At 47.0% G+C, this 27072-nt stretch overlaps 2 protein-coding genes across 2 annotated transcripts in view; both read right to left on the reverse strand.

The window, feature by feature from the left end:
• The window catches only part of Spg11 (SPG11, spatacsin vesicle trafficking associated), a 68110-nt gene extending 53343 nt beyond the window's left edge, over window positions 1–14767 (reverse strand). Inside the window, exons 1-6 of the mRNA XM_005364359.2 lie at window positions 14495–14767; window positions 10294–10478; window positions 8635–8853; window positions 6489–6663; window positions 2100–2237; window positions 1367–1809 (exon numbers count right to left, since the gene is read on the reverse strand). Coding sequence (XP_005364416.1) covers window positions 1367–1809; window positions 2100–2237; window positions 6489–6663; window positions 8635–8853; window positions 10294–10478; window positions 14495–14742 — 1408 coding nt within the window. The 5' untranslated portion in view covers window positions 14743–14767. The remainder of the gene's footprint in view (window positions 1–1366; window positions 1810–2099; window positions 2238–6488; window positions 6664–8634; window positions 8854–10293; window positions 10479–14494) is intronic.
• Window positions 14768–17282: 2515 nt separating this feature from the next.
• On the reverse strand, window positions 17283–25436 carry Patl2 (PAT1 homolog 2). Its single transcript, XM_013352633.1, is given in 15 exon segments — window positions 17283–17315; window positions 17317–17407; window positions 17864–17958; window positions 19468–19608; window positions 20081–20240; window positions 20366–20499; window positions 20607–20660; window positions 20846–20943; window positions 21031–21151; window positions 21517–21680; window positions 21898–21959; window positions 22413–22522; window positions 23265–23345; window positions 24492–24703; window positions 25421–25436. Coding segments are annotated over 15 exon segments (1572 nt in total).
• Window positions 25437–27072: the final 1636 nt, after the last annotated feature.

Below are 27072 nucleotides of genomic sequence, written 5' to 3' on the forward strand. Positions count from 1 at the left end.
CCAACCATAAATATAACAGCCACTGGAGAACCTCAACCAGAAAACAACAGCCACTGGAGAACCCCAACCATAAATATAACAGCCACTGGAGAACCCCAACCAGAAGAAATACAACAGTTGTTGGAGAACCCCAACCAGAAATACAACAGCCACGAGAGAACATCAGCTTCACCCCAACACTTAAGTTTCTATGCGGAAATGCAGGTCCATTGTGCTAGAGTGGTAAGAGCTACAGGTCCAGATTTTGTAAAATTCTGTCTATTTGAACTTTGTATTTATGTTATCTTTTTTAAAAGCCTAAGCTAGGTGTGGTGGCATATACGCCTGTAGTTCTAGGAACTGGAAGATATAGATAATAGGATCAATGGTTTCTTTTTGTTTTTTTCAAGAGAGGTTTTCTCTGTATAACAGTTCTTAGCTATCCTGGAATTTACTTTGTAGATCAGACTGGCCTCGAACTCACAGAGATCTGCCTGTCTCTGCCTCCCAAGTACTGGGATCTGGCCTAGGATCAGTGTGCTTAAGACCAGCCTCAGTTACACACACAGCAAGTTTGAGGTCAACTGGGGCTATGTGAGACCCTGCTTTAAAACCAATAAAATAAATCCCTAGTCAGTGCCAACCAAAATGAATATGCAGTACACACACACGGTCCATGATTGGCTGGCTTGTAACCTCTGCTGCAGAGACTCCAGTCAGAGGAGGTTTCTCCAAGTTAAAAATCGGCCCATATTACTCTTACTATCTAGTATTAACATTTAGCTCAAGAGAAATTATTTAAATTAAAACAGGGCTGAGGGATGGCTCAGTGGCTAAGAGCACTGGTACTCTTTCTCTGGAGCCAGGTTTGAGTCCCAGCACCCACATGGCAGCTCCTAACTGTCTATAACTCCAGCTCCAGGGGATCTGACGCCCTCTTCTGGCCTCTGCAGGTCCAAGCATGCATGTCAAAAAACACCCACCCACATAAATTAAGACACATGAGACAATTACAGAGAATAAGGGCAAGTTTCCTCCCAGAATAAGGACCACTTTGCAGTGAGACTGGGCACATGCTGGCACCAAGGCAGCAGAAGGGAAATACACCAAGAAGTCACATTTTGGCTGCCAAGATAGCTCAGTGTAAAATGACCTCCAAGCCTGATGAACCAGAGCTCAATCCTGGGATCCACGTGCTGGAAGGAGAGACCCGACTCCCACAAGCTGTCCTTGACATGAGCGCTTTGGCATTCGCGCACACGCACGCGCGCGCGCGCACACACACACACACACACACACACACACACGAGAAACAAGTAACTGTAATTTTAAAGAAGCAGTTGCACCTCTAAGCAGTGGATTCTAGCTGGCTACGAGACATGCTCACCTGTCAGAACAAGGCCCTGCTGCTGGTCCCCACTGCTATGGACAGGAGTACACGGCGGGCTGAGAGGAAGACATTGCAGGCCCTGGGTCTCCAGGTCCCAGAGGACAATGGTGCAGCTGCTGGTTCCTACTGCCCAAGCAAACAGTGCAGTAAATCCTGTCACAGACATACACTGGAGCTCCGCGGGCTGCTCTTGTCTGCTCAGCCGCATCGTCTCCCACCATCTTGGGTCACTAGTCTTGATGTGCTCCTTCTGCAGAAAAGCACACTGGCCACACGTGGCATCCCCTGGAATGAAAACGTGGCTTGGCACAACGGGAGTGGGGTTACCAGATTCCGGGGACTCCAAACGCAAAACACCCTGGAACCACGGAGCACAACAGGAAGCCTCTGGCTTGGAGCTCATTGTTTCCTTCAGTGCTGACAGCTGGGCCCTCCAAGACCTGGAAGACAGGGCAACCATCAACACCCATCACAGTCGGGGCACCAAGTCAGATAGCAGCTGGGGTAAAGACACTCAGAACGGCAGCTTCCACCTGCAGTCCCAGCACTTGGGAGGCAGAGGCAGGGGGATCACTCTGAGTTTAAGGCCAACCTGCCCTACACAGCAAGCTGTAAGCCAGCTAGGACTACACTGACTCCAAATAAATAGATGTATCTGCCAGGTAGAGACTTTTCATATGAAAAGGACAAAAATGAAAAGGAAACACACGAGCCCTTAAAGTGTTCATACCTATCAACCCGAAAGGAGACCTTGGTGAGTCTCATGTTGTGGACAGAGTTAGCAAGGTCATCTTCGTCTGTTCCAGTAGGCCCTTCAATAGGAAGGTCTTCCAGTGTTCTTGCATACAGTAGGTGTCCTGGGTGTTGCCTACATTGGAAAAGAATGATAGCTGTATCAAAAAATTGATAAATAACCCCAAATTTGTGTCACAAGTGCCTCTGGGTTTGTGTGCAGGCACTATTTATTTATGTTTTTGTCCTTTTTTGTTGTTGTTGTTGTTTTGATTTTTTTTGAGAGAGAGAGAGAGATAGATCAAAATATATTGTCTGAAATTTCAAAATAAAAATGGACATGGGATAGGGACAAGAATGGCATAAATTTTATATCCCCCAGATTGTAGTCTCTCTAGCCTCCCTCATAGAACAGTGATAAAGTCAGCATCAAGAATCTGACTCTATGGGCTAGAGAGATGGCTCAGTGGTTAAGAGCATTGACTCTTTCGGGAGACCTGAGTTCAATTCCCAGCACCAACATGGCAGCTCACAGCTGTCTGTAACTCCAGTCTCTCCAAGCACTGCACACACACAGCACACAGACAATGCACAGGCAAGGCACCCTTATATACAAAATAATAAAATAAAAAATTACCAATACCAACAAAAAGTACTTGGCTCCATGGAGCAGTTCCTTTCCTGGAGTGGAAAGAACAGCCACTGTCTAGCATACTGCAGATGTCAAGCTGACTTACACAGACTCTTAAGCCTTTCAAGACCTTACAGAAACATATAACCCACTTCAGGGTACAGACACTAAGGTTAAGAGAACACGGAACCAGGCTAATGTAACCATAAAACTTGGGGTTTGATTTTTTAAAAACATTTATTTACTTATTTGGGGGTGGGGTAGAGAGGATTCAGGCATTCCACAGAATGCATGTGGAAGTTCATTTCACCAGCTCACAGCTAAGGTTCCTAATAACTCTTTACCATAGCAAAGCAAGACTTAGGCCAACGTAAGTAAATGAACAAGAATGGTGTATATGTATATGTGTGTTCACACGCGCACATGTGTGTGAGTTAAGATGGAACAGCTGTGTGGAAAGAGGGTCATCACATCTGAGAAACAGAGGACCGTGGTGCCCGAGCACAGCAAGTGAGAAGCAAAACGGAGTGACAGTAATAGAAGCCGGAAGAGCTGGCGGGAGAGAGTTCAGAGCCTTCCGTGGGTTAAGGAAGTCTAGCTTTCATCTTTAGGAGAAAAGGCAGCTAAAGGAGGGTTTGGGCAGAACCACAACATGATCACATGCAGAGCATGGCTAGGGAGAGGGAAGCATTTACTGTTGTCACACACTTCAAAGTGTTCAATTTGGAAGGCATTGTGTTGACACTTAGCAAGGAGATGAGAAATGTGAGTGTGTGTGAGTGTGTGTGGTCGGACCACTAATGAGACAGACATTTACTGATGCCACTTTAACTACCTTGGAGGAACAGGTTTAGGGGATGAGGACAGACACAACGAGACTGAGCAGGCATCTGTTAAAGCGGTTCAGATGAGAAGACCGGCACAGCTTGGGTGGAGGCAGAGAGGAGGGGAGCCTGGGGAGACACTCAGGAGGGAGATGGCAGCTACTTGTCTGTTAACTGGACACAGACCTAATACTGAAAAGGCATTATAAATATGGAAAAGGAAATAGAGAAAGGTTTCTCAAATGGAGTGGGGGAGGAAGGGATGAAACCTCATAAAACAAAGGAACCAAACCGCTAAAGGAGGGCTCCTGAGACATCAGACGGCTTCTGTTCCCTTAAAAATGTGGGCGGCAAGGTCACTCAAGAAAAGGGAAGAATAATGAGATGAGCAGTTCTGAGGAAAAACAGAGGATTAAAAATATTTTTGTAAGCCTGGGTATGGTGGTACACATTATAATCTTAGCCTGGGGAGGCAGAAGCTGGCAGATCTTGAGTTTGAGGCCAGTCTGGACTACAGAGCAAAACTCTCTCAAAAAAATCACAAAAAAGGAGGTTGGCAAAGAGTACTTTTACAGGTTCCCCACAAATGCAAACTTGCTTGGGTGTAGGCAGCAGAAGGCAGAATAAAGATTTCATTCAGGGTCGATGTTTTGGCAGGCCAAGTGCTACCATGGAGCAAGAGCAAAAGTTAAGAGCATGTGCAAGAAGCTGGCTAGAACAATGGATCGCCAAATCCAGGCTTGCGAAGGGGGAAGTGGAGACAGGTGGCGGGGAAGCACAGACGGTCCATTAGCTGGAAATCCCAGTGAGGTCAGCGGGCACGCACTTGGGTAAGCCGGCTAAAACCTTTGGGAAGTTGTGTTGATCCGTGGAGAGTAGTGATTGAATGCTGACAAAGCCCAGAGTTCGGCTCTGACAATGGACAGCTAAGATAAAATGGAAGATGAAGCGAACAAATGAAACTGAGCTACTGAGGAGGTTGAGCTGGGAAGATCACTGGAGCCCACAGCAAGGGCCCATCTCCAAAGGGAGAAAAAGACTGGAAAAATCCAAACTATTAGACTTTATTGGAAAAAAAATGAAAAAAAATAGGAACTATATAAAACTACAGTTAAGCACGAAGCCCAGCTAGGGAGGGGAAGTGCCACACGCACCACAGAGGAGTCCTGAGTGAGATTCTGGTCAAGAGTGCCCGTGAGCGCAGGGCTTCAAGAAAGAGCTGTCATTCCAGTGGATTCCCACAGGATGAAAAGGTCCGAGAAGGGGGACTGATGCTCTGATTGGGGGAAGAAGTTCGCTCAAGGCAGGGACGACGAGATACACCTGGACTTCAGGCAACTCCAGAGAAAAGGCACTAAACAGCATTTATGTGAAGAACAAACACAGATCACTTGCTTAGTTGAACAGACTGGTCCCTAAGTTAGTTGTGGGGGACAGGACAGAGCTCTAAAACATCCAGAGCATAGGACAGGCCACTAGGCCTTCCTCTTTTCCCACCATTTATACCGTTTCCAATGAGTGATCAGGGATATGACCGATGAGCGAAACCACCTATGGGCAGACAAGAACAGGCTACGGAAACTAACAGCCCACACTCAAAGATTTAAAAACAAGGCCAGGCATGATGGCCTCTCCTGTAATCCCAGCACTCAGGAGGCTGAAGCAAAAAGATAGGAGTTTGAGAGAAGTTTGGCCTACATTGTGAGACCTTGTATTAAACAAACAAACAAACAAACCAACCAACCAACCAGGTCAGATCACAGCTCCCTCCCCACAGCTGAAATTCCATCAATGTCTACTCATTTTTAGAGCAAGGTCAAAACGTAAATAAGTAAATGGCCACTTTGAACAAACTGGGGCTTGGAGTCTAGCTCAGCGGGGGCTTGCTTGCTGAACAGGACTGAGGTTCTGCGTTTGATCCCTAGAAAACATCATAGCTCTAAAGATACTTGGCAGGTACATAAAAATAAACCAAGCCATAGGCAATTAAAACTCATCAAAAACATTCCCAACTACTCAGGGATTTGTCTTATTCATATCAAGGTGGACTCAAAAGACTAAATGGTTTGAATGGCCCTAAATGTGGTCAGCTCATAAATGTTGAAAGGCCTACTTCCAGATCATCAAGTTACATAAGTTTATAAAGCCAATAGCAGCTAGAAGCTAATGGAAAAGAAATATAAGAAAGCGTTTAGCATTACTGAGGTTCTTAGACAGCCACAAGCAACAGTTCCTCATAAGGAAATACCATGGAAATCCCCAGGCAGAAAAGCTAGCTACCTGAATAGATCTTGTCATATTCCTTTAAGAGGAACATGAGTCTCAGTGCAGCCAGGATCCCAAGCCACAAAAACAGAAAGCCCAACAACAGGTAAATTCCACTCTCCTCTACTCTTAAACGGAACAAGAAGGGGGTGATATATAAAAGTGAGGCTTTTTAAACTGTACAATCCTGTCTGTCTGTCTGTCTGTCTGTCTGTCTGTCTCTCTCTCTCTCTCTCTCTCTCTCTTTCTCTCTCAGGGATGTGTTTCAAGACAGGTTTTCTCTGTGCAATAGTCCTGGCTGTCCTGAAACTCGCTCTGTAGATCATATTGGCCTCAAACCACTGAAATCTTCCTGCTTCTACCTCCCAATTGCTGGGATTAAAGGCATGCACCACCACTGCCCGGACAATTCTGCATCTTTATATGACATAACCATAACCGCCATACAATACCACTTAAGTCAAACCAAACCTTTGCCATACAAGCCAAAAGACAAAGGTGGCCAGCAGTCATTTAGACACATTCTTCACAGTTACAATCTTACTAATGGAGCCTTAGCAAGATCTAACTGCATAGAAAAGCTGCTTAAAACAACAACAAAAAGCTGAGTATATTTTTAATCTTTTATGGGTTTACCTCAAATGAGAAGTTTTAGTCATCTGCCTACCTGAAATACAAATTTAGGTTCAGAGCAACTGCAGAGTGAGATGAACTGACGATCACCAAAATATCTAAGTCCTGAGACACTTTCAGTGACGAAAAGGAGGGCTGCTCGGAATCCTCTAGGAGAAGAGCCAAGTCCACACGAGCTACCTGCTTGCCATCTGAAGTGTCAAAAATATCTTTGGGCTAGAGTTAAAGAAGTGTCTTTTCTATCCAGGACTCTTTGAGTCTCAGGATGGGGAAGAGCTGTCGCCTGATCACTACAACCTTGCAGGGCTAGCAGCAGGCACTCCCCGATGTCGGAACCAGATGACTATGGAGCCGGCTGCACACCAGGTGATATACAGTTCTTCAGTCTGCTGCTCCAGACCCCAAGGCACTGTTTCCCAGGGTAAACCCCAGCTAACATTATACATTAGCTAATCCCCAAATACTATCATCTCAACATGCAACCAACATTAAAAGCTGAGATATTTCATTTTCTTGTAAGCCACCAAAATCTAAGTTCCACTTAGATTGCAACTAACTTTAGACACTTTTTTCTTTCACTCTTTGTTTTTTTGAGACAGAGTTACTCTATGTAGCCCCAGCTGCCCTGAACTAGCTCCATAGACCAGGCTGGCCTTAAACTTAGAGACCCGCCTGCTTCTGCTTCCTGAGTACTGGGATTAAAGGTGTGCACCACCACCGTGCTTGGATGCTAAATTTTCACCAGAAATATCTCACCCATATTTAGACCCCCATGGAGTTGCAGTTGAAACAGTAAGAGAAACTGGGCAGGAGATGAAACTAAGTAAGTAGAGTGCTTATCTAGCTCAGTGAAGCCCAGGTTCGATTCTCCAATACCATTAGCCTAAGCATAATGGCTCAGGCCTGCTATCCCAGGACTTAGGAGGCTGAGGCAGAGGATCAGGTGTCAAAGGTCAGCCTTGACTAGATACAGAGTACAAGTTCAGTCGTGGCTACATAAGACTCTGTTTTGTTTTTTAAAGAGTCCAAAAGAATAAGTTTATTCTAAATATACTTAAACTCTCTAATAACTGAACCAAGTGTCAGCTTTTAAACCTAAATAATTAAGTATCCATATGCCTAGACCATTCCAGATGTTCAGCAGCCTCACGCACCTGACACCCATTGCAGAAGACAACAAATTCAGCAACAAAAATTAAGTCAGTTTAGTATCTTATGACATCTTTGTAAAAAACAATATATCTAAAATAGGAAAATCATCCCTTCTGGAGGCAGAGTCAGAGGCTAGCTACAAAGTAGGCTACAGAGTGAGTTCTAGGCCAGCTTCAGCTACAGAGACCCTGCTTCAAAAACCCAAAATTTAAGGACGCCTTTAATCTCAATACTCAGGAGTCAGGGGCAGGGGATCTCTGTGAGTTAAAAGACAGGTTGGTCTACACAGTTAGGTCCAGGATAGCAAGTCTATATAGTAAGACTCTGTCTCAAAAATAAATAAGTAAACACACCAAGGGCCAGGGATTGTAGCTCAGTGATAGAATATTTGAATACCACACATGAGGCCTTGGGGGCCAACCCCCAAAAGCATAAAGAAAGGAAGATATCCCTTTACTTCAGAAATAAAAGTCTCAAAAATCATTTCATAAAAGGTCATTTTTTAAATCTTCAAAATAATTTTACTGCTAGATACAAAGTATAGTACTTTAAAAGAGTATTAATGCTTATGCAAACCATTCATTAGAATGATGGGATTATCTGGGTGTGGTAATGCATACTAGTAAGCACAGTATTTGGGTATTTGAAGCCTCAAAAAAAAAAAAGGAAAAAAATGGAATCATCATTGAGCAAAGTATGTTATATTCGTGAGGAAAGAATATATGTCATATATCGTATCAGTAATCATGCATTTTAACAGACACTTAAGAAATGTAGTTGGGTAAATAAGCAAAGGATATAAATATGGGTAAGATTATTATGACAATAAGAATATTTCTACACATTGAAAAATATAAGGTAATATAGTTGAGTATTTTATGAGAGTATTTCTCCCCTAAAAAGTCTTAACTAAAAACTAACTATTCTCCCTTAGCTCTAGTTCCCCCAATCAAAAGCGCAGAAAGGCTCATCTTTCTACATATTCTTTCCCCCTACACATTAACCAACAAGTTTACGGCCAAGGATACAGATCCAGGGTAATGTACTCAGAACAAAGAGAAGTCCCCTGCAGAACTGCACGTCAGTAACCGTGTCTGCTGCCGGTGGTGGCAAGGGCAGCGGGAAGCAGTCCAGTATACTTCCGGAGTCTCTCCCTGGAAATGCGAAGCGGAGGACGAAATATCTGTTGATGAGCAGTAAGGCCGTCTTGCGAAAGGACAGAACCCTCAGAGACTCCAAAGAAATACCTGCGAATCAAGAGGGTGTTGTCACACTTTTACAGTTGGTAAAGGTGATCTTATAAACACAGAAAAACAGATAAAACAAGGACTCCGAGTGGTTACTGTTCACATCTGTGGACACAGGCATTAGGAAGTAGTGAAGATAAATAAACATGGCTCACGGTGGCCCAGGGTTCTTTTTGCTTAAGGCTGACATCTCAAAGCACACCGGAAGAAGATTCAAAAGAGCTGAGTTACCCATGAGATCATTCAAAGTCAATCAGACATTTTTTTTTTCCTTAAGGAAAAAGAAGGAACCTTATAGTCAAGGGTAGAAAGGATGTTACTGCCTTAAAATAGAGGCCCAGGAGCATGGATTTACCTCCTCCCTCCCCCCCACAGCTTATCAGGCCAAGACACAGGCAACAGCTCTATAACAAGTTTAGGTCAGCACTGTCTACTATAATACAAGAGTCATCAATCCATGAGAGAAGTATGATTCAATATGACCAACAGCCAAAGAAACAGGTGAATTAATTTAATATATATTATTCAGTTTATTACATATAAAATATGTTTATATAAAAATTATTAATGATCTATTTTACTTTCCTTCTAGTAAGACTTGAAAACCTGGTATGTTAGAACCAGTTTGGTGTGCAGGCCTATAATCCCAGCTTTTCAAGAGGCTGAGGCAGGAGGATTTTAAGTCCAAGGCCAGCCTCTGTAGCTTGGTGATAATCTTTCTCCAAATAAAGGCAAAAAAAAAAAAAAAAGCCTGGAGACTTGGGTATGTGGCTCAGTGATTGAGTGACAACCTAGCATGTATAGGCCATAGGTTCAATCCCCAGTATCCCCTAAAAAAGGAAGATGTTTGATTTTTTTTTTTTTGATTTTTTTTTTTTTAGAGACAGGGTTTCTCTGTAGCTTTTGGTTCCTGTCCTGGAACTAGCTCTGTATACCAGGCTGGCCTCGAACTCACAGAGATCCACCTGCCTCTGCCTCCCGAGTGCTGGGATTAAAGGTGTGCGTGTTTTGAGACAGAGTCTTACTATGTTTCCCAGGCTACCATCAACCTGAGATCCTTCTGCCTCCCAAGTGCTAGGATTACAGTATTATGGCCACCTCACTTGGCTGGGACATTTAAAGTATATTTTTAGGGTGAGGATGTAGCTCAGGGACCAAGGGCTTGCCTAGCACTTGTGAAACTTTGGGTTTGATTTCCAGCATTGCAAAAACTGAAAGTACAATTTAATTATATTAACCCCATTTCAAGGGCTCAGCAGCCCAGTCTGGATAGTGGCTCCAGTGCTGGACAGTGCAGACTGGTCACGGTGGCACACTCCTGAGTCCCCAGCACTTGGAAGCTGATGCAGGAGGATCGCATTTGAGGGCAGCCTCCACTACACAGTCAGACTGTGTCTCTAAGAAGGAAACAGAGTAGAGCGAACTTAGCAGGACACTCACAGACTCCTCGCTCTTCAACAAGCGTCTGCAGTGTCCGCCCACAGCAGCTGTGTAACAAGGTCGACTCGCATCGCCCGTCCTTCAAATCAAACTCATACACGCGCAGTTCATAATCCTCACAAACGGCGAGCAGCTTGGGCTTATCTGTGGATATGCTGTGGTCACGACACTCCTCCCATACGAAGCTAAGGAAAAAAGTCTAGATTTATTATATTTCTACGCCCACAATCCCATTGACTGCAAAGGCAGGGATCAAAGGGCAGAACAAGAGAGCTTAGCTCACTCAACAGCACCAGTTCTGCAACCCAACTCAGGAGAATGTAACTGCTTAAGGGTCTCTTCCTTCTCCCCACTTTTCCCTACTCTGTCCCCTACACTGTCTGAGAGTAGGAGATGAAGTGAGCTTAGAGCAGAAAACTGCTTCCTCATCCCTTCAGCTTTCATTCATTCATTCATTCATTCATTCATTCATTTGGTTTTTTGAGACAGGGTTTCTTTGTAGCTTTGGAGCCTGTCCTGGAACTCACTCTGTAGACCAGGTTGGCCTCGAACTCACAAAGATCTGCCTGCCTCTGCCTCCCGAGTGCTGGGATTATCCTTCAGCTTTTAAAAAAGCCTCATTAAATCCATTTATTCTTTTACCTTGAGCATCAACTAACTGATATTTTTAAACAGATTGTTATCACGAAGAATAAATACCAACAATCAATCTTGTTTTTTTTTTTTTTTTTTTGACACAGGGACTTTCTATATAATCCTGGCTGTCTTGGTACTTGCTCTGTAGACCAGGCTAGCCTCAAATCTGCCTGCCTCTGCCTTCTGAGTGTTGGGATTAAAGGTGTGTGCCACCAAGCCCAGCTCTAAATTTATTACTTATATTACTTATCACAATTAATAAAATGGGCTTATAGAGCTGGAGAGATGGCTCAGTGATTAAGAGCTCATTAAGAGCTCACAACTCTCAGTAACTCCTATTCTAGGGAATCTGATGCCCTCTTGTGGTCTCTGCAGGCACCACCAGGCATGTGGCACACATACACGCATGCAGGCAAACACTAGACACATAAAATAAATATTTTAAATGGGCTTTGGCGGAGTTGAATTATTTCAGATTTTAAAGATTCTTTACATATAGTCTTTGACTACTCCAGAATGTTATGGTACAGAACAACCCTGTCCAATGTCCTTGTGATAATGGAAATGTTATTTTCCATTTCAGAGCTGCCCATGACAGCCACAACCAGTGGGCAGATATTGCTACAAAGCACTTCAGCTGTAGGCACTGCAACCAAGGAACTGGATTTCAACATTCATTTTAACAGCCACCCGTGGCTAACGACAATTATTCTAGACAGTACAGTCACCGGTGTGGGGAAAGACCAACTGTCCTAAACTGCATTTAAAATAAACATAAGGGTTTTAGGTGGCTAAGGGGTTAAGGAGCCGGCTCCACACGCTTGAGAATGGCAGTCTGGGTACTCAGAACCCACATAAAAGCCTGTCGGGCACGGCAGCCTGGCCACCTGTTAATACCAGCACTCAGAAGGAAGAAGCAAGGGATCCTGGGGACAAGCTAGCGGCTCAGATCAGTCTGATCCTGTGAGCTTCTCCTTTCAGACACAGACTGCCTCCGGAAGTGAGGTGGAAGGCCAGCAATGGCTCAGTGGGGAAACACACCCACACGCAAGTCTGGCAACCTCTGCTGGATCCCTGAAATCCATGTGAAGGTGGACGCAGGGAACCAACTCCACAGAGCTGTTTTCTGAACTCCCCAATTTATGCGGCGCCATGGGTTCATGAGCATGTGCACACACACCCAAAAACTTATAATAAAATTTAAAAAAAACATTGTGGAGAGCAATCTACTAAGATATCCCATATCAACATCAGGCCTCCATGTGTACATATGCAAACATTAGCACACATGTGCAAACAAATACAGAAAGGACCCAAGCCAGGCATAGCAACACAGACCTGCTAGCTACTCAGAAGGCTGAGGAAGGAGGGTCTCTGGAGCCCAGGAACTGGACAGCCTAAGTGACATAGCAAGATTATCACTAATACACATGAGCCAGATGTGATGGCTCAACAATAATCACATTCCTCAGTGGCTGAGACAGGAAGACTGAGACTTTGAGGCCAGCCTAGGCTACAGAGAAAGACCCTTTCTCAAAAGCAGTCAATAGGGCCCACTCTGAAAACAACGCAGTTGGAGGAGATGAGGCACCCTCTGAGAGTTTAAACTTCTTTAAAAGTTTTGTTTTCTACAGAAGTAAGTTTTATATTAAAATGGGGCGGCTATTAGGTCCTTAGTAGAAAGACTTGCACTTCAATCCCGGCACTCGGGAGGCAGAGGCAGTCACTGTTGGAAGCCAGCCACACTACAGTGTGAGTTCCAAGACAACCAGGGTTACAAAGTGAAACCCTGTCTTGCATCATCCTCTCTTCTCCCCCAAAAGGAAAGACCAACAGTTCACATTTCTGCCTTTTAAATAACAGGAATTATTTCTTTTTTACGAACACCTAATTTCTGTTTACACTGAAAATTTGGGAAATAACCTAAATATCAACCCTGGAAAAGGTTAAACAAAGTAAACTATTTAAAGGCACTGCACTATCCCAAAGGGAGATCACTGTGAGACCTTATCAGACAAGGCTTTATTCAAGGGGCGCAGGTAAAATACTTGCTGATTTACCAAACTTGCCTTGTGTGTACAGAGCTGTTACAGAAGTTGGAGGTTCTTAAGTGAGATACCTCTTGGCTCTACAGTCTCACACAGACTGGTCCTAGAATACTTCCCACTATTAGAAAGGTCAGCATATAGTCAGGGCATTCCTAAACTTTATAATGCCGACTGTCCACCCTGGATAGGATTTATGAAAATGGAAAGTAGTACATTATTGTAACTGTCTACCTTCTCGGTTCATGGGAACCTCGTGCCTAAGAAACAGCAAGCATGCAAGTATGGAGATGGAGGCACTAGAAAGGGTAAAGCAGGAGGATTGCGACTTGCAAACCAGCTACCTGGAGACTGTGATCAAATACGTTAAAAGTGGGACTGGGCTAGTTCAGTGACCCCAGGGCACTTATGTGCACTGAGTGGGGCTATGTTTGCAAGAAAGCATTATTTTTGTAACAAAAATGGATATTTGAAATCAGGACCGCGAGGGGTACACCCACACACTGAGACAATGGGGATGTTCTATCGGGAACTCACCAAGGCCAGCTGGCCTGAGTCTGAAAAAGCATGGGATAAAACCGGACTTGCTGAACATAGCGGACAATGAGGACTACTGAGAACTAAAGAACAAGGGAATGGGTTTTTGATCCTACTGCACGTACTGGCTTTGGGGGAGCCTAGGCAGTTTGGATGCTCACCTTACTAAACCTGGATGGAGGTGGGTGGTCCTTGGACTTCCCACAGGTCAGGGAACCCTGATTGCTCTTCGAGCTGATGAGGGAGGGAGACTTGATGGGGGAGGGGGAGGGAAATGGGAGGCGGTGGTGGGGAGGAGGCAGAAATCCTTAATAAATAAATAAATTTAAAAAATAATAAAAAAAATGAAATAAGCCAGATCATCTGGCACTTTTTTTTTTTCAAGACAGGGTTTCTCTGTAGCTTTGGAGCCTGTCCTGGAACTCGCTCTATAGACCAGGCTGGCCTTGAACTCACAGTGAGCCTCCTGTCTTTGCCTCCCAAGTGCTGGGATTAAACACGTGAGCCACCACCGCCCAGCTCATCTGGCATCTTTAAACAAGGTCAGGTGTCGTAGTTTAGGCAGAGGCACGTGGGTCTCTGTAGGTTCGAGCCCAGCCTAGTCTGTGTACCAAGTTTTAGTGCTGCCTGGGCTACATAACGAAGAGGGGGGGTGGTGGAGAGAAAGACAGGCTTAGTACTCCTTTCTGTAACAATCTGTTTTAAGTTAAAGAAACAGTTCCTGGACTGGGACCCATCCAGGGTTATCTTCTCTGCCCATCCAGAGAGTGAGTTAGGGAGATGCAACAAGGTGAGCATTTCGCTCCTGGATGGAAAAGGTTCCTAGAGGAATGGGGCTCACAGTTTTGGGGTGATTCCCCGCTGTCACCCCTCTCCCACCAACCCGCGCCGCGAGGAGCACGCAGGCTTCCCGCTCAGGAGCGGCTGGAGCAGCTCAAGGTCCAGACGCCTCCCGCACTGCACAGCTGTCCCGCAGCACTTACTGCCCAAAGGGGCCTTGGAGGCAGCAGCTGCTTCCACCCCTGCTGCCCGGCGCCAGGGAGAGCACTCGGAGACTGCCCGCAGCCGTCAGGCTCCCCAGGGCCTCCTGCTCTTGGTGCAGCTGCGCCCGCGCTCCGAGCTGCGCCGTCTCCTCGACAGGGAGCTGCACCAGCAGCACAGGCAGAACCCGCTCCATGGCCCCGGCACAGCCGGGGGAGGCAGCACTTCCGGGCCCCGGTTCGGCGGCCATCCCGGCCCGGGCGCTCCTTCCGGGAGAGTCGCCTGCCCGCGTGCGTCACGGGCATGCGCGGTGTTCTGTGCCTTGTGACTGTCACCTGAACTGCAAGGCGCTCCTACGCCTGTAGTCTTCTTAGCTGGGGGGTGGGGGCGGGCCTAAGCAGACCCCGTGAAACCACACCTGCGCTCCTCTCTCAGCTCAAGTCAATAAACGCCAAGTAGTGTCAGTTGCTTCTGCTGTGCTTGTTACCAAAGCTTTAATGAGCCTGCTCATTAAAACCCAGTCGCTGGCCCCTGGTCACTTTTTGTGCAATTGCTTGGAACAACAGTCACGCGGTTCTTGGTAGCAAGGACTCTTTAATAGACTAGGATTAAAGAACCCTTTCCTCTTAAAAACAAAACCAAAACAAAACAGGGGCACAAAACAGAGCCCCCCCCCCCCCGGCTTCAAGAAATCTGCTCCCACGGAATTTTGCAAAGCTGACATTCCCATCAGATGCCCTGAAGCCCAGAGTTTGCAAAAGCAGGCCACCTGATTTATCTCCCACCAGGCAGTTTTGAAGAACATTTTTTACCCGAAAAGCATTCGCCAGCCCCTGCCTACAAAAATTGCTTTTCAGGCCCCACATAGTGAGTTTTTCTGTACCCCTGGATACGTAGCTGCACGGTTTGGGGGTGCCGACCTCTCAGACCAATAGACCTCCAATGAGTTTTCTATTCCTTACAAGCATGAAGGTTAGCATGAATATCGGAGTCAAATGATATCCCTTTTTAACAGATGGATTGAGTACAGAGTGAAGCGGCTCACTCAGGGACGTACAATCCAGTATAGAAAAGAAAGGGGGAGAGCGCTGAGACGTGCTGGAAAGGCGTTTGGGAGAAATTGAACGGTACCTTGCCAAGTTTTTTATTTGATAAAGGCTCCCTGGTGGCCTTGGACTCCTGCGGCTCCTTCCCCAGCCGTCTAGCTACTCAGGAATTCAGGGGTATGTCTCCATGCTTAGCCTTGGTAACGCGGCCACTTCCAGTCTGAGGATTGACTCAACAGCAACCTGTTAAAGCACCGTCCTAGCCAATCTAATCTAAAGCCTCCTCCACTCCAGTCGCTCTCAAATCATCCTGTTTCCCGACAGTATTTATGACTGATTGATATTTTCTGTCAATTCTTACCCAGCCTCTATGTACATCTGAAAGTAGCAGAGACTTGTGCGCCATTGTTATCCTCCTACCTGGAACCCAGCCTGGTGCATGAAAGGTTCTCCAGTGTTCCTTGACGAATGGAGGACTTCATCTGACAAAATGCAACCAAGCCAAGGAAGATGCTTACATCCACATCTCTCAGCCTTAGCTCAGCTGTTTGGTTTACATAAAGTCTGGCACACTGAAGCAATGTCCCAGATTACATATTTATTACATATAACAAGGCCTTGCCCCTTATATTGACACACTCACAAAAATGGTCTTCATTGTAATTCTAAACTTACAAACAAGTTTCAACATATCATTTGATGTTTCTCTAATTATACCTAAAGTCATGCCTTAATTTTAGGCAAGTCACTTAGCTTTTAAGAAGGGCTATGACAATATGGCAGGGTCCTCCAACATAACAAAGTATGGGAAATGACTTGGACTGTATCACTGTAGGCAGGTGATGTGATGTAGTTTCATTTCTGAGATTTCAGCTTCTCACACATAAGTTCAAGAACTCATAAATCAGTAGATACAGGCAAGCCTAAAAAGAGAACAAGAGTTAACTGCAAACAATTCCATATTTACAAATATTTATGGTTTAATTCATGCTTGGCTCATTCTAACAGCTAGTAAAATTCAGACGACAGAGATTATCTCTGTGTTATTCCTGATATTCTGAAATAATCTCTCAACTATTTTTTGAATGAATTATTCAACTTTTGAATTACTGCTCTGAAATAGCACATACAAATGACCAAACATTGGGAATAAACCAAAGGTTTGACTGAACAGTATGAAGGACCCTAATGAGTCCAGCCTGGTTACTCCACAAATACAGGAGGGTCTAGATTGACTTTTTAATGTTTTGCTATGTTTACATGCTTGTTCACACGTACACAAGACACACCATCTCTCTCACACACTCACACCCACCCACTGGAACCCACCCACTCACACCACCCCTCTCCCCACACTCACACACACACTCTCTCACACACACACTCACACACACTCACACAAACACTCACACACACTCACACACATTCACACACTCCATAGTGAACATTTGCAGGTCACAGGACAACTTTTAGGAGTTACTTCCGCCTTCCATGTGTGTCCGCCTGCTCATCCATCTCACTGGGGTCTCATATCTCACTACGTAGCCCTGGCTGGCCTAAAACTCACCTCTGACCCGAAGTGCTGGGATCAAAGGCATGTGTTACCATGCCCGGCCCATAGAACTCTGTCTAAAGCACATTACTGTCCATGCTCACAGCTTCACTGAGATTGGATCCGCAGACCCAGACGAGGCTGTGACTGTTTCTGTAAGCACTTACTCCATTCTGGCTTCCAGCTGCTGCACTAGCTGTTTGTCCATGTGATGGCAGAAGAGGGGAAGCAGGTTCCTGGGAAAGGCTAGGGGCTCTGCCAGGGATGCTGTGGGCAACTGAGATATCTCCCATGCAACCAGAATCACCAAGTCTGTCCTGAGGGAAGGAAGAGAGCTGCTGTACTATTCAGGAAACCGCATCCACCAGCAGCCACTGGTCCCATCCCAGTCAGCAATTGAGAGGTGACGTGGGTACATTTGGTACATACCTGGTAATGCCTATCCGATCTTAACAACTCTAAGGAGTTAAAAGCACCACTCCCAGATGAAGAAACAGAGTAACAGGTGAAATGTCTCAAAGTTACAGTGCAATAGACAGGTTTGTTTGACTCTAAAATGTATCTTCTTTAATTACTATGACCCTGTTCCCCATGGGAAACCAACATTGTAGGATACTCTGTGGGGCCAGGAGAAGATACAGTTCTGGGATGTCTTCTTCTCTGCCCAACTTCCTCCCTGGTCCTCTAATGTGCTATTCAGGATCTCTTTGGTCAGGCTCGCCCTGCACACCCAGCGATGTTGGAACATTTTGACAAGGCCTTTGCCATCTTACCAGGCTGCGCAGTCACTGCTGGACTGGAGGGAAGGATCCAGGGACACCAGCTGCTCTCCGTGACTCAGCAGGGCATAGAGCAGAGATATCCCAAACTGTGCGTGATAGAATAGACAGTTTGAGACAAAACGGGGTCAACCTAGTCATTTTGGGCTTCTCTGGTTTTTCTGGCTTCCTCCTGAAGAACAGGCTTGCGTGTGCAGATGGAGACCAATGCCACAAGTGTGGTCAGATTTTACAGCTAAAAAAGAACTCACTGCCCTGAGCTTTCCACAAGCCTTTGAGAGCTGACTAAATGGGGGTGGGGGGATGTCAGTCAGTAGATGAGGAATGATTCGGGTAGTCTGTGGGCCGCACTTTCAGAAGTACCACCTTCAGCAGAGAGGCTACAGAGGAGATTGCACAAGAGAATTCACTAGCTATGAACACAGTCTGTCAAGTCTAAAGCGGCAATACTTACAGACTTGCTGTTGTGGACTGGGGGCAGGGTTCAATGCTATGGGAAGTGCCTAATTTGTCACTTATTTTGGATGCTCAGGACAAAGAAAAAGACTTTTTATCTCTTCTTCAGAACAAAATGTCTCCATTTTTTTTTTCTCTAAAGGGTACACAATAAAAAGTTTTGAGGCTTCTGGTGTGGAAGTGGTTACCACCAGCAGTCACAGGGATTCCATCACAAAAGATATGGCACCCCTCCCCCTCCCCCGCCACACAGAGATCTCAGATAGTCCAAGCTAGCCTTGAACTCACCATAAAGACAAAGGTGACCCTGAAACCCTGATACCCTCGTTTCTATTTTCTTTTTCAAATATGCACCACCACCCTTGCTTTGTGTGGTGCTAGAAACCGAAACCAGAACTTTGTGCACACCCCACAAACCCTCCACCAATGGAGCCACACCCCCCAGTCAAGATGTGTACTTCTCTTTTCTAAATGCCAGGAGGTAAGAAGTCCTGTACCACATGCCATTCCCACCCGTGGCATTTGCCACAAGTCTCACCACATACTGAGATGCAACAGTGCCAGACGGTATAGAAAGAAAAGGAGAGAAGAGTTGGGGAAAGGAAGAGAACAGAGAGAGGAAATGGGGGAGCAGCCACCCCCACCCCCACACACAGCTCCTTGTTATCTTCCTGGGAGTGGGAACGAGGACCTGGTATTTAATAAGCTATGTCCAGATGATCCTGTGCTCCCTGGAAGGTTTTGAGATAGGTTTAGGGTGTCCTAACCCTCACTGTGATGCTTAAGCTGATCTTGAACTCATGGTCCTTCTGCCTCAGCCTCCTGCATACTAAAAGCAGACCATGTCCAGTTCTCACTGGACACTGAGAAGTGCTACTGAGGATAAGATCTGTGTAGAGATGAGACTATCCTCTTTACAATTTCTAGTAGGCCATTGAGAAGTCATCTATGGGAGGCCTGTCAGGGTGGCACATGCCAACATAAAGGTCATGAGTTCAAGGTTATCCTTGGCTAGCTGGAGAGTTCTAGGCTAGCCTAAGCTATATGAGACCCTGTCTCCAAAAAGAAAAAGAAAAAAGAAAAAAATCAACAAATCAAACAAAAAGCCATCTATGGAAAGAAAAGTGTCCCAGATATATTACCTGATTCTGAAGCACCACAGAGACTGGCCGCTCTGAGGTGCCAGGGGGCAGCAACATTAGACCCTGAAGTCCATGGAGGAGCTGATGGAAGGTCAAATAATGGATGTATTTTCCCAGAGGTTTGAATAGAATGTGTAGAGCCTACAAGAAAATCACTAAGTATCTCTCCCAACTCTACCACAGCTTCAACCCCTCATCTTTACCTCCAGTTCCTTCCCTGGCTGATGGGCTGTACACAGCTTCGTGGTCCAGGTCCTCACCAGGCCTACTACTGCTCATGACTCTCTATTCCTAATGGAGTCCTAGAATACTGATTTATCTTACAGTGGCTTTCTATAGGACGTTGCTGAGACCCGCCCCTCCTCAGAGGACCCTTATCTCCTCTCACTGGCACGCACACCTGCATGGCCGCTCACCTACTTTCCTCTCTCATCATACCTGAAGATGATCTGCTGCTGCTATGGTCGTTCGTTCTGTAACTTCCTTATTCGAGGGGTGGGTAGCACACTACTCTATCTCTTGCTGGCATCTCTATGAAGGGAGGGGAGATAGAGCGGGGGAAAGACCCCAAACCCATCGAGACCACCCTCTTTGCCACTCATTGCTGCAGTACCTGGTCAGCCATGTCCCTCAGGATCAGGAGAGGCAGATGGTAGGTGATATACAGGAGAAGGCTAACGGCTTGATCGTGGGGCAAGAAGGGGAGCAGCCGAGCCACCAGAATTTTCCCTTTCCTCACAGACAGCACCTGCAGAAGGCTATCTGCTGTCTCCCTACAGGGGAGAGAGGAGAGTGTTTTGAGACCTGTGCCAGGGAAGAAGGCTTCGTGCCAGCAGCCAGCCCCCACAGCCGCTGAGCCTCCTCTTCTGAGGCTAAGGTGGGACTCTCTCATACTCACTCCAAGTTGTCCTGCCCCTGGGTCTTTAAGGCCTGAAAGAGCTTCTCCACCTGGTTGCTCTGTTCCCCCGAGTGGTAGAGCTGTGGAAACCCATCATTCTGGCCCTCCTCGATCTCTAGCAACTGAAGGAACACCTGGGAATTCGACAGTGGCGGGGAGGGGGAAGAGGTGGTTAATTGAGCAATAGCCCATCCTTAAAATTTTAGTCAAGAGCATCCATCTCTCAGTGAGTTTATCTCACCTTCTCAATCAGGGAGAGTACTCGGAGCCTCTGACTGCTTGCAGCTCCTGTATCCTAGGCACAAGGGGTTCCTGGCCATCAGTCACACCATCAGTGCGGCTGGAAAAGGCTAGATACAAAGTCTGACCGCGCTGCTTCCTCATCCGTATGTCACGATGTAAGAGTGTTTAAACCCCAAACACAAATGCATTCTAGACAACAGGGGCAGGGAAAATTCTAGGAAGATCACACTGTCCTACCTGCTCTTGAGTTCCGTGAGATACGGCATCAATAGCTCGGCGAGGGCTAAAACATGTTGATACAGCTACCTGGCCCAGGGAACCCTCAATTCGTACCACTGCGTAAGAGAGCCGGGAGAAGCATGTTTCTCTACAGGAACACCCATGCACCCAGATACCCAGCCCAAGCCAGCAGTTGGCCATACCTGACTCATAAATTTCTGCCTTCTGGATGTGAGGCGTGACCAGCTTGAGAGACTCAGCCCTGTTCCTCTGCCCAAGCAGCTCTTTGTCTGCCTGTGTCTTCTCTAGCTTCTGATAGTACCCCTGAGGGTCCAGGGAGCAGGCAAAGGGTGTGGGTGTTTATAAGGTATCCTGAAGGCTCACAAAAGTGCACAGACGTGGACAGGCCCACATTTCCAGGGTAGAAATGGGAACCCCTCAAAAGGATGGAGAGACCAGCCTTGGGTATTTAGAAAAGAGTCGATAACTCCATTAGACCAAAGCGTAGGAGACGAGGAAGGAAGGGGCTTGGGACACTAACTTTAGGAAGATGGGTTCTTTCTTGGACTGACTGTGCCGGCACCTAATCAGATGTGGCCCCTAGGAGTTGGAGTGAGGGTCACAAGGCCCAGGAGTCCTAACTCATCTGGCCAAGGTCTAAAGGTGGGATGAGGGGGTCGGGAGCTCACCTGGTAGTAATAATCGTCCAGGCGAGGGTTCTCACTCTGCAGCTGAACCATCTGCACCTTTATCACCCAGGCCTTCTCTTTTCGGGTCATGAGGTTAGCATAGGTGTCTGGCTTCAGAGACCAAGGCTTCTTGGCTAGGAGACTTCAAGCCAGTAGAAACATCCCTTTAGGCAAGCCCTGCCACTGTGACTTCCCAAGGTGATGTGAGCAGGCAGTGGAGTGTTCTTGGAAGGACTGGAAAAGGTGCAGTGTTGGGCAATGGTGATGGAGTACCATTATGCAGTGGGGGATGATGGCTAGTCACAAGGAAATACCAGGTATACGTGCAGACTACTTCCCTTCAGCCCTGCTTCTCATCTAGGCCTTACCTCACGGTTTGACTCCTCTGCCGCAGTAGGGTCCTTTGGTGCTGAGGGTGAAGCTGGGTCAGATGACTGGGAAGGCTTAAAAGGAAATCAGCTGAGTGGAAAACTTCTGTCCTGCACCCCAACTGTCCGTGCAATCGCCGGGTAAGCTCCAGTAAACATCTAAGGCAGCCCTGTGCGTCTACATACCTCCCCCCCCCCAAAAAAAAAAGCAGAAAACAACGCAATCCTCATTTCCCCATCCCAAGAAATGGTTCTCTGCAATCTGAATGCCGACAATCTGGGCACAATAGGCAACCTTTTGGCATGGTTGTTAGCAAGTCCTAATCTGTCAGGGTAGCCCACCTCTCTTCTTTAATTCCCCCGGGGCTCTGTTTCCTCAGCTGTGAGGGAGCAGAGACTGGACTATGCTTCCGATTTTTATTAGTATATCTAAGTGTTTTTCTGTGGCAACTGATAGAAGGTAATGGAGGTGGTCCTTGGCCACCATGTCTTATGACCTATGGGAGGAACTCAGCCTGTCCCTGGTACCTGAGTTTAGGGGGCCACGGGGCCAGTGGGTTGTAGGACAGAAGAGGATCCGGTGAAGGCTGGTGAGGTCCCATGTGGCAGGCTGGGAAGCTGGCTCTTGAGAATGGAGGCTGGAAAGGAATTGGCCCCAGATAGTCCAGGGGACAAGCGGGGGATACTCCACTGAGAGAGGAGTGAACGCTGCCCCTGCTCAGGTCGTTTCCCTCTGGGTTTCTCACTTGCCTTTTCCCCTCAGTGATTTCGCCCAGGATTTTGCAAAACCCTCAAGGCAGCTGTGGAGACCGTGCTTCCTGCCTTTTGACAGTTTGCCACCTCCTAGGAGATGCCTTTTCCGTCTTTGAGGATGGGGGAGGAGGATGCTTTTGAACATCTTTTCTGCTTTTGTGTTCTGTCTTCAGCTACTGAGGGCAGGCTCCTCAGTCTTTTTTCTGCCTCACCCAAGCCCTCAGCAGAGCTCATTAACCCTATTGCTCTCCCTATGGGGTTTCCCAGTCTTCCGTTCTTACACTATTAAGTACTTCATGGGCAGCCGGTGTCTTTCCTGCCCCTGAGTTCAGTACTTGATTATCTGCTGAGATATTTTATAATGTCAGAGTAGGAATCTATTGCGTGTCCCGTTTCGTATGAGTGACAGTTGTTCCCGTAGCACTTATTAAGGCCATCCTGCACCACCTGTCTTCTGCCTGGTGTGGCTGTCCACCCCATACCAATTCCTCACTTCATCTCCAGGGCAAGGGGAAGGGTAGACCGAACATAATGAAGCAAGCAAGAGACATTCAACACTTCCAGGAATGGAAATGTTCTGCGTCACTCAGTCACCTCCTCACAGGACAGAGACTAGACTCGACTCACCTGGCACAGAAAACGCAAGGAGGCTTGTGACATCCCCAGGGTACCAAGGACCTCAGCTCCAGAGGAACCGTGCAGGCCTCTCTGGAACAGAAAGGAAGAAATGCCAGATTCGAATGGACCCCACACTGTCTTCTGCTTTTTGTTTTCATGGGAACAAGGCTGGGGTAGCAAAGTCAGTTTTTCAGCAGCCGGGAGAGTAACAACCTGGCCTTCCCCTTCTTCCTCCTGAGAAGAGGGCTAACGTTTTAGGGGTAGGCTGCAGGAGGGCCAAGTCACCTGGCTTATACTGGAAGTCCTTGTCTTTTTCCACTGGTTGTGTGCATGTAAGGGATCACATACGAGGCATGGCCTGCCAAGACACAAGGCTAAAACAAAAGGGACGACCAGTAGTCGGGTGGCTATCTATGGGAGACACAGGACCCTGTGGGGTTTTGAGTCCACATGAACTTGGAGGCACACACACGTGTGTGTGTGTGTGTGTGTGTGTGTGTGTGTGTGTGGTGTGGAGGGAAGAGGAGGACCTCAGATGTTGGTCTACAGGCTTTTTCTACCTTTTTCTTGAAACAGGATCTCTCATTGTCCTGGAACTTGGCCATATAGGCTGGGCGAACTGAACAAGCTGGCCTTAAGCTCCTAAGGTCCCTCTTGTCCCTACCTCCCATTGCACTGGTTAGGATTACAGGGACACACTGCTGTATACAGGGTTTACATGTGTTCCCGGGATCTGAACTCAGGTCCTCATATTTGCAAGGCAAGGACTGCAGTTTAGTGGCCTCCTGCCCCAGCCTTGTGGATTTTTGCTTGTTTGATTTTAGGGCACACGTGTGTGTGTGTGTGTGTGTGTGTGTGTGTGTTTGTGTATTTGTGAGAGAGTACATGCACACACGCCTGGTCTGTCTGTCTGTGCCTGGGTCTCTTTATGCAATCCGGACTGAGGACAAGTCATGATCCTTCTGTTTCCACCTCAGGAGTCTTAGTGCTAGGATTGCAGGTGTGGTGTGCTCCACGGCACCTGGCTTCAGACCCGATTTAAGGTAAAGGACAGCTGCAGAAGCGTCAATGGGAGATAGGAAGAAGGAGAAGGAGAAAGCCCCAGCTCAGCATCATACCTGAAATAAACCATGGTAACTCAAAATGGGTCTTAAAGCAGCAGAGGTGACAAGAGGATTGTTGAGTGACAGTCTGTGAAGGAATGTGGATGTTCAGGACCGCTCTCTCTAGCCCTACCTGCCGTGGTACTTGGGTATTTTGGATGACACTCAGGATGGCTGGATCCCCGAGATCATTCCTTTCCTCCTCCACATCTGGGGGCTGATCTGAACATACATCTTCCTCTTCATTCTCTTCTTCCACTTTCTCCAGGTGGAAGGCAGATACTGAGCCTTTTTCAGGAGCCAGGGGAACAGAGAACTTGCTTGGCCCCTGGTGTAAGTGCAGGCCTCGGGAAGAAGATAGCGAGAGACATTGCTGTATTAATGGTGTGAAAACTCTGATCTAGACAAGCTGATGCTAACCAGAAGCTCCATTCAGAAGCCATCTCTAGAATCATTTTTCTTTTCCTTTTCTGTCTTTTTCCCCCCAGGGTTCTCAGTGTATTCTTGACTATCCTGGAACTTGCTCTGTAGACCAGGCTGGCCTCGAACTCACAGAGATCCACCTGCCTCTACCACTGGGCTCTAGAACCATTTTTGAACACCACACTGTTTTAGCTCCACCCCAGGACACTCCCAAATGAGCCGCCGTTAGCCCGAGCAGCACTAAACAGATACCAAACCCCTTCACTGCCCGGGGATCACTTCTGAATGGGTACCACAGGCCTCTTTCTCCACCCATTCTTCCTAATCTAACAAGCCCTTCTGTTGCCTCTTTAAATGAGCTCATCTCAGCTGTCCCCATTCAGTGCAACTTAACTCTGTATGCTCCCTGCCTTACACTGCATGCCTACATACAGTCATACAGTGCTGTTAGAGCATTGCTGATAGTTTTCCCACAGCAGCCAGGAAAACAAAAGCCCAGACAACCCTGTCTCAGAAAGCTAGCCACTGTAGAGCTTTCAGTCATGGCACTGCGCCCGGTCTCTTAACCATGCTGATGTGTACCTCTTCCCTGCGGCCTTCTGGACATTTTCTGTAGACACTCGGCCCATGTGGTAAAACCTTCAAGACATTTCATCTCGGCAGCCTGGTGGGATTCCTTGCCAGTCGTGTCCCTCACTGATAGAGAAGCCTCTAGAAGGGAAACCTGGGACGGAGAAGAGACCCAGAGACCCTCTCTTCCTTGATAAGGATGGGCTGGCCCCTAAAACATCCATGGTCTCCTTTCAGCATGGTGGGCAGAGAATTATTGACCCAAGGCTTCAAGAAGTCAGAGTCTGAGCTCTCAGAGAAGCATAAACCCCTACCCTCCTCCCTCCCACCTGATCAGCTCAGCCCCAAGGAGGGACAGAGTTAGGGATCTGGCTAGGTCCTGGAAGACTACAACCAGCCACTGTCTGTGTACAGAGTGACATCCTGTTGCTTGACACCCACCACATGACTGCTGCTGTCCTTCCCACGTAGGTTAGCCATGGCAGCCGGGGCCTGCTTGTTTCCCCTAGCTTTTGAAGACTCAGCAATGCTTCCTGCTCACCTGTTAAAGGACCAGCATGCTTCACAGCTGAGCTAGTGTAGAAGTCTGAGAACACTAATAAGAAAATTCTTAGTCAGGTGTGGTAGCACAGGCCAGTGGTCCTCACTCTTGAGAGATGGAGACGGGAGGGTTAGGAGTTTAAGGGAAGTGTCAGCTACCTAGGAAACTTGAAGCCAGACTGGATTTCACAAGACTGACCCAAACAACAACAAAATAAGAACAAACAAACAAGAAAACTCTTAACTGATTATAAGGCCCACACCTGTAATCCCAGCACTTGGGAGACTTAGATTTAAGGCCAACCTGGGCTACAAAGTGAATTCCAAGTTAGTTTGTTCACCAGAATTTGGCCTTGTCTCAAAAGATAAAACAAAACAAAACAAAACAAAAACAATAAAAGCAAAACAAAATCCCTCTTGACTGGGTTAGAGAAATAAACTGTATATTTAACTAAGACTCTGAGTACACTTTGATGAGGCTGGCTGCAATTTGTGGGCAAATGCTTAAAAAGGTGTCCTTTAAGGCAGGTTTAGGAATTTGTGATGAACTTTTCTTCCATTAGATACTCCAGCCTAAGTAGGGAGAAAAGTTCTGGATGCATCCTGAGGAGGCTGCCACCGGGACGAGCATCCAAGGCTCCCCCAAGTCCACCTGAGGGTGCTTGAGCCTCAATGGGTTACAGCAAGCAGCTCACTCACCCAGCTGCCAATGGTGCCCTTAAGGGTGAGCCCGCCTTTGCACAAGACGGCACGGACTTACAGCGTCTCAGCTAGTTTCACAGAAAGAGCTGGAACTGTGATATGTAGGTATGCATTTTACTGTAGGCAAAACACAATTATGTTTCCCTGTCATTGGCTATGGACATGTGTGTGGTCTGGACCAGGGCTTTGTACACGCTAGCCAGGTGCCCAGCCACCTGAGCTCCATGCCCAGCACTTGGAAGGCCGAGGCAGGAAGATTGTCTCCAGTTTGCTGCCAGCTGAGGCTTTAGAGCTGGTTCAGGCCTGGGCTGCATAGTGAGACCCTGTCTCGAAGCAAACAAATGGAGGAGGAGAGGAGGAGGGGGAGAAACTAACTGTACCAAAAGACTCTGAAGGAACTGCAACCTGGCACAGAGATGGTTTTCTCCAGGGATGCCTAACTACTGTTCAACCTAAAAATAGACCAGTGCAGGGTTTGA

Source organism: Microtus ochrogaster (genome assembly GCF_000317375.1).
Source record: "Microtus ochrogaster isolate Prairie Vole_2 chromosome 14 unlocalized genomic scaffold, MicOch1.0 chr14_random_1, whole genome shotgun sequence".
Taxonomy (NCBI): domain Eukaryota; kingdom Metazoa; phylum Chordata; class Mammalia; order Rodentia; family Cricetidae; genus Microtus; species Microtus ochrogaster.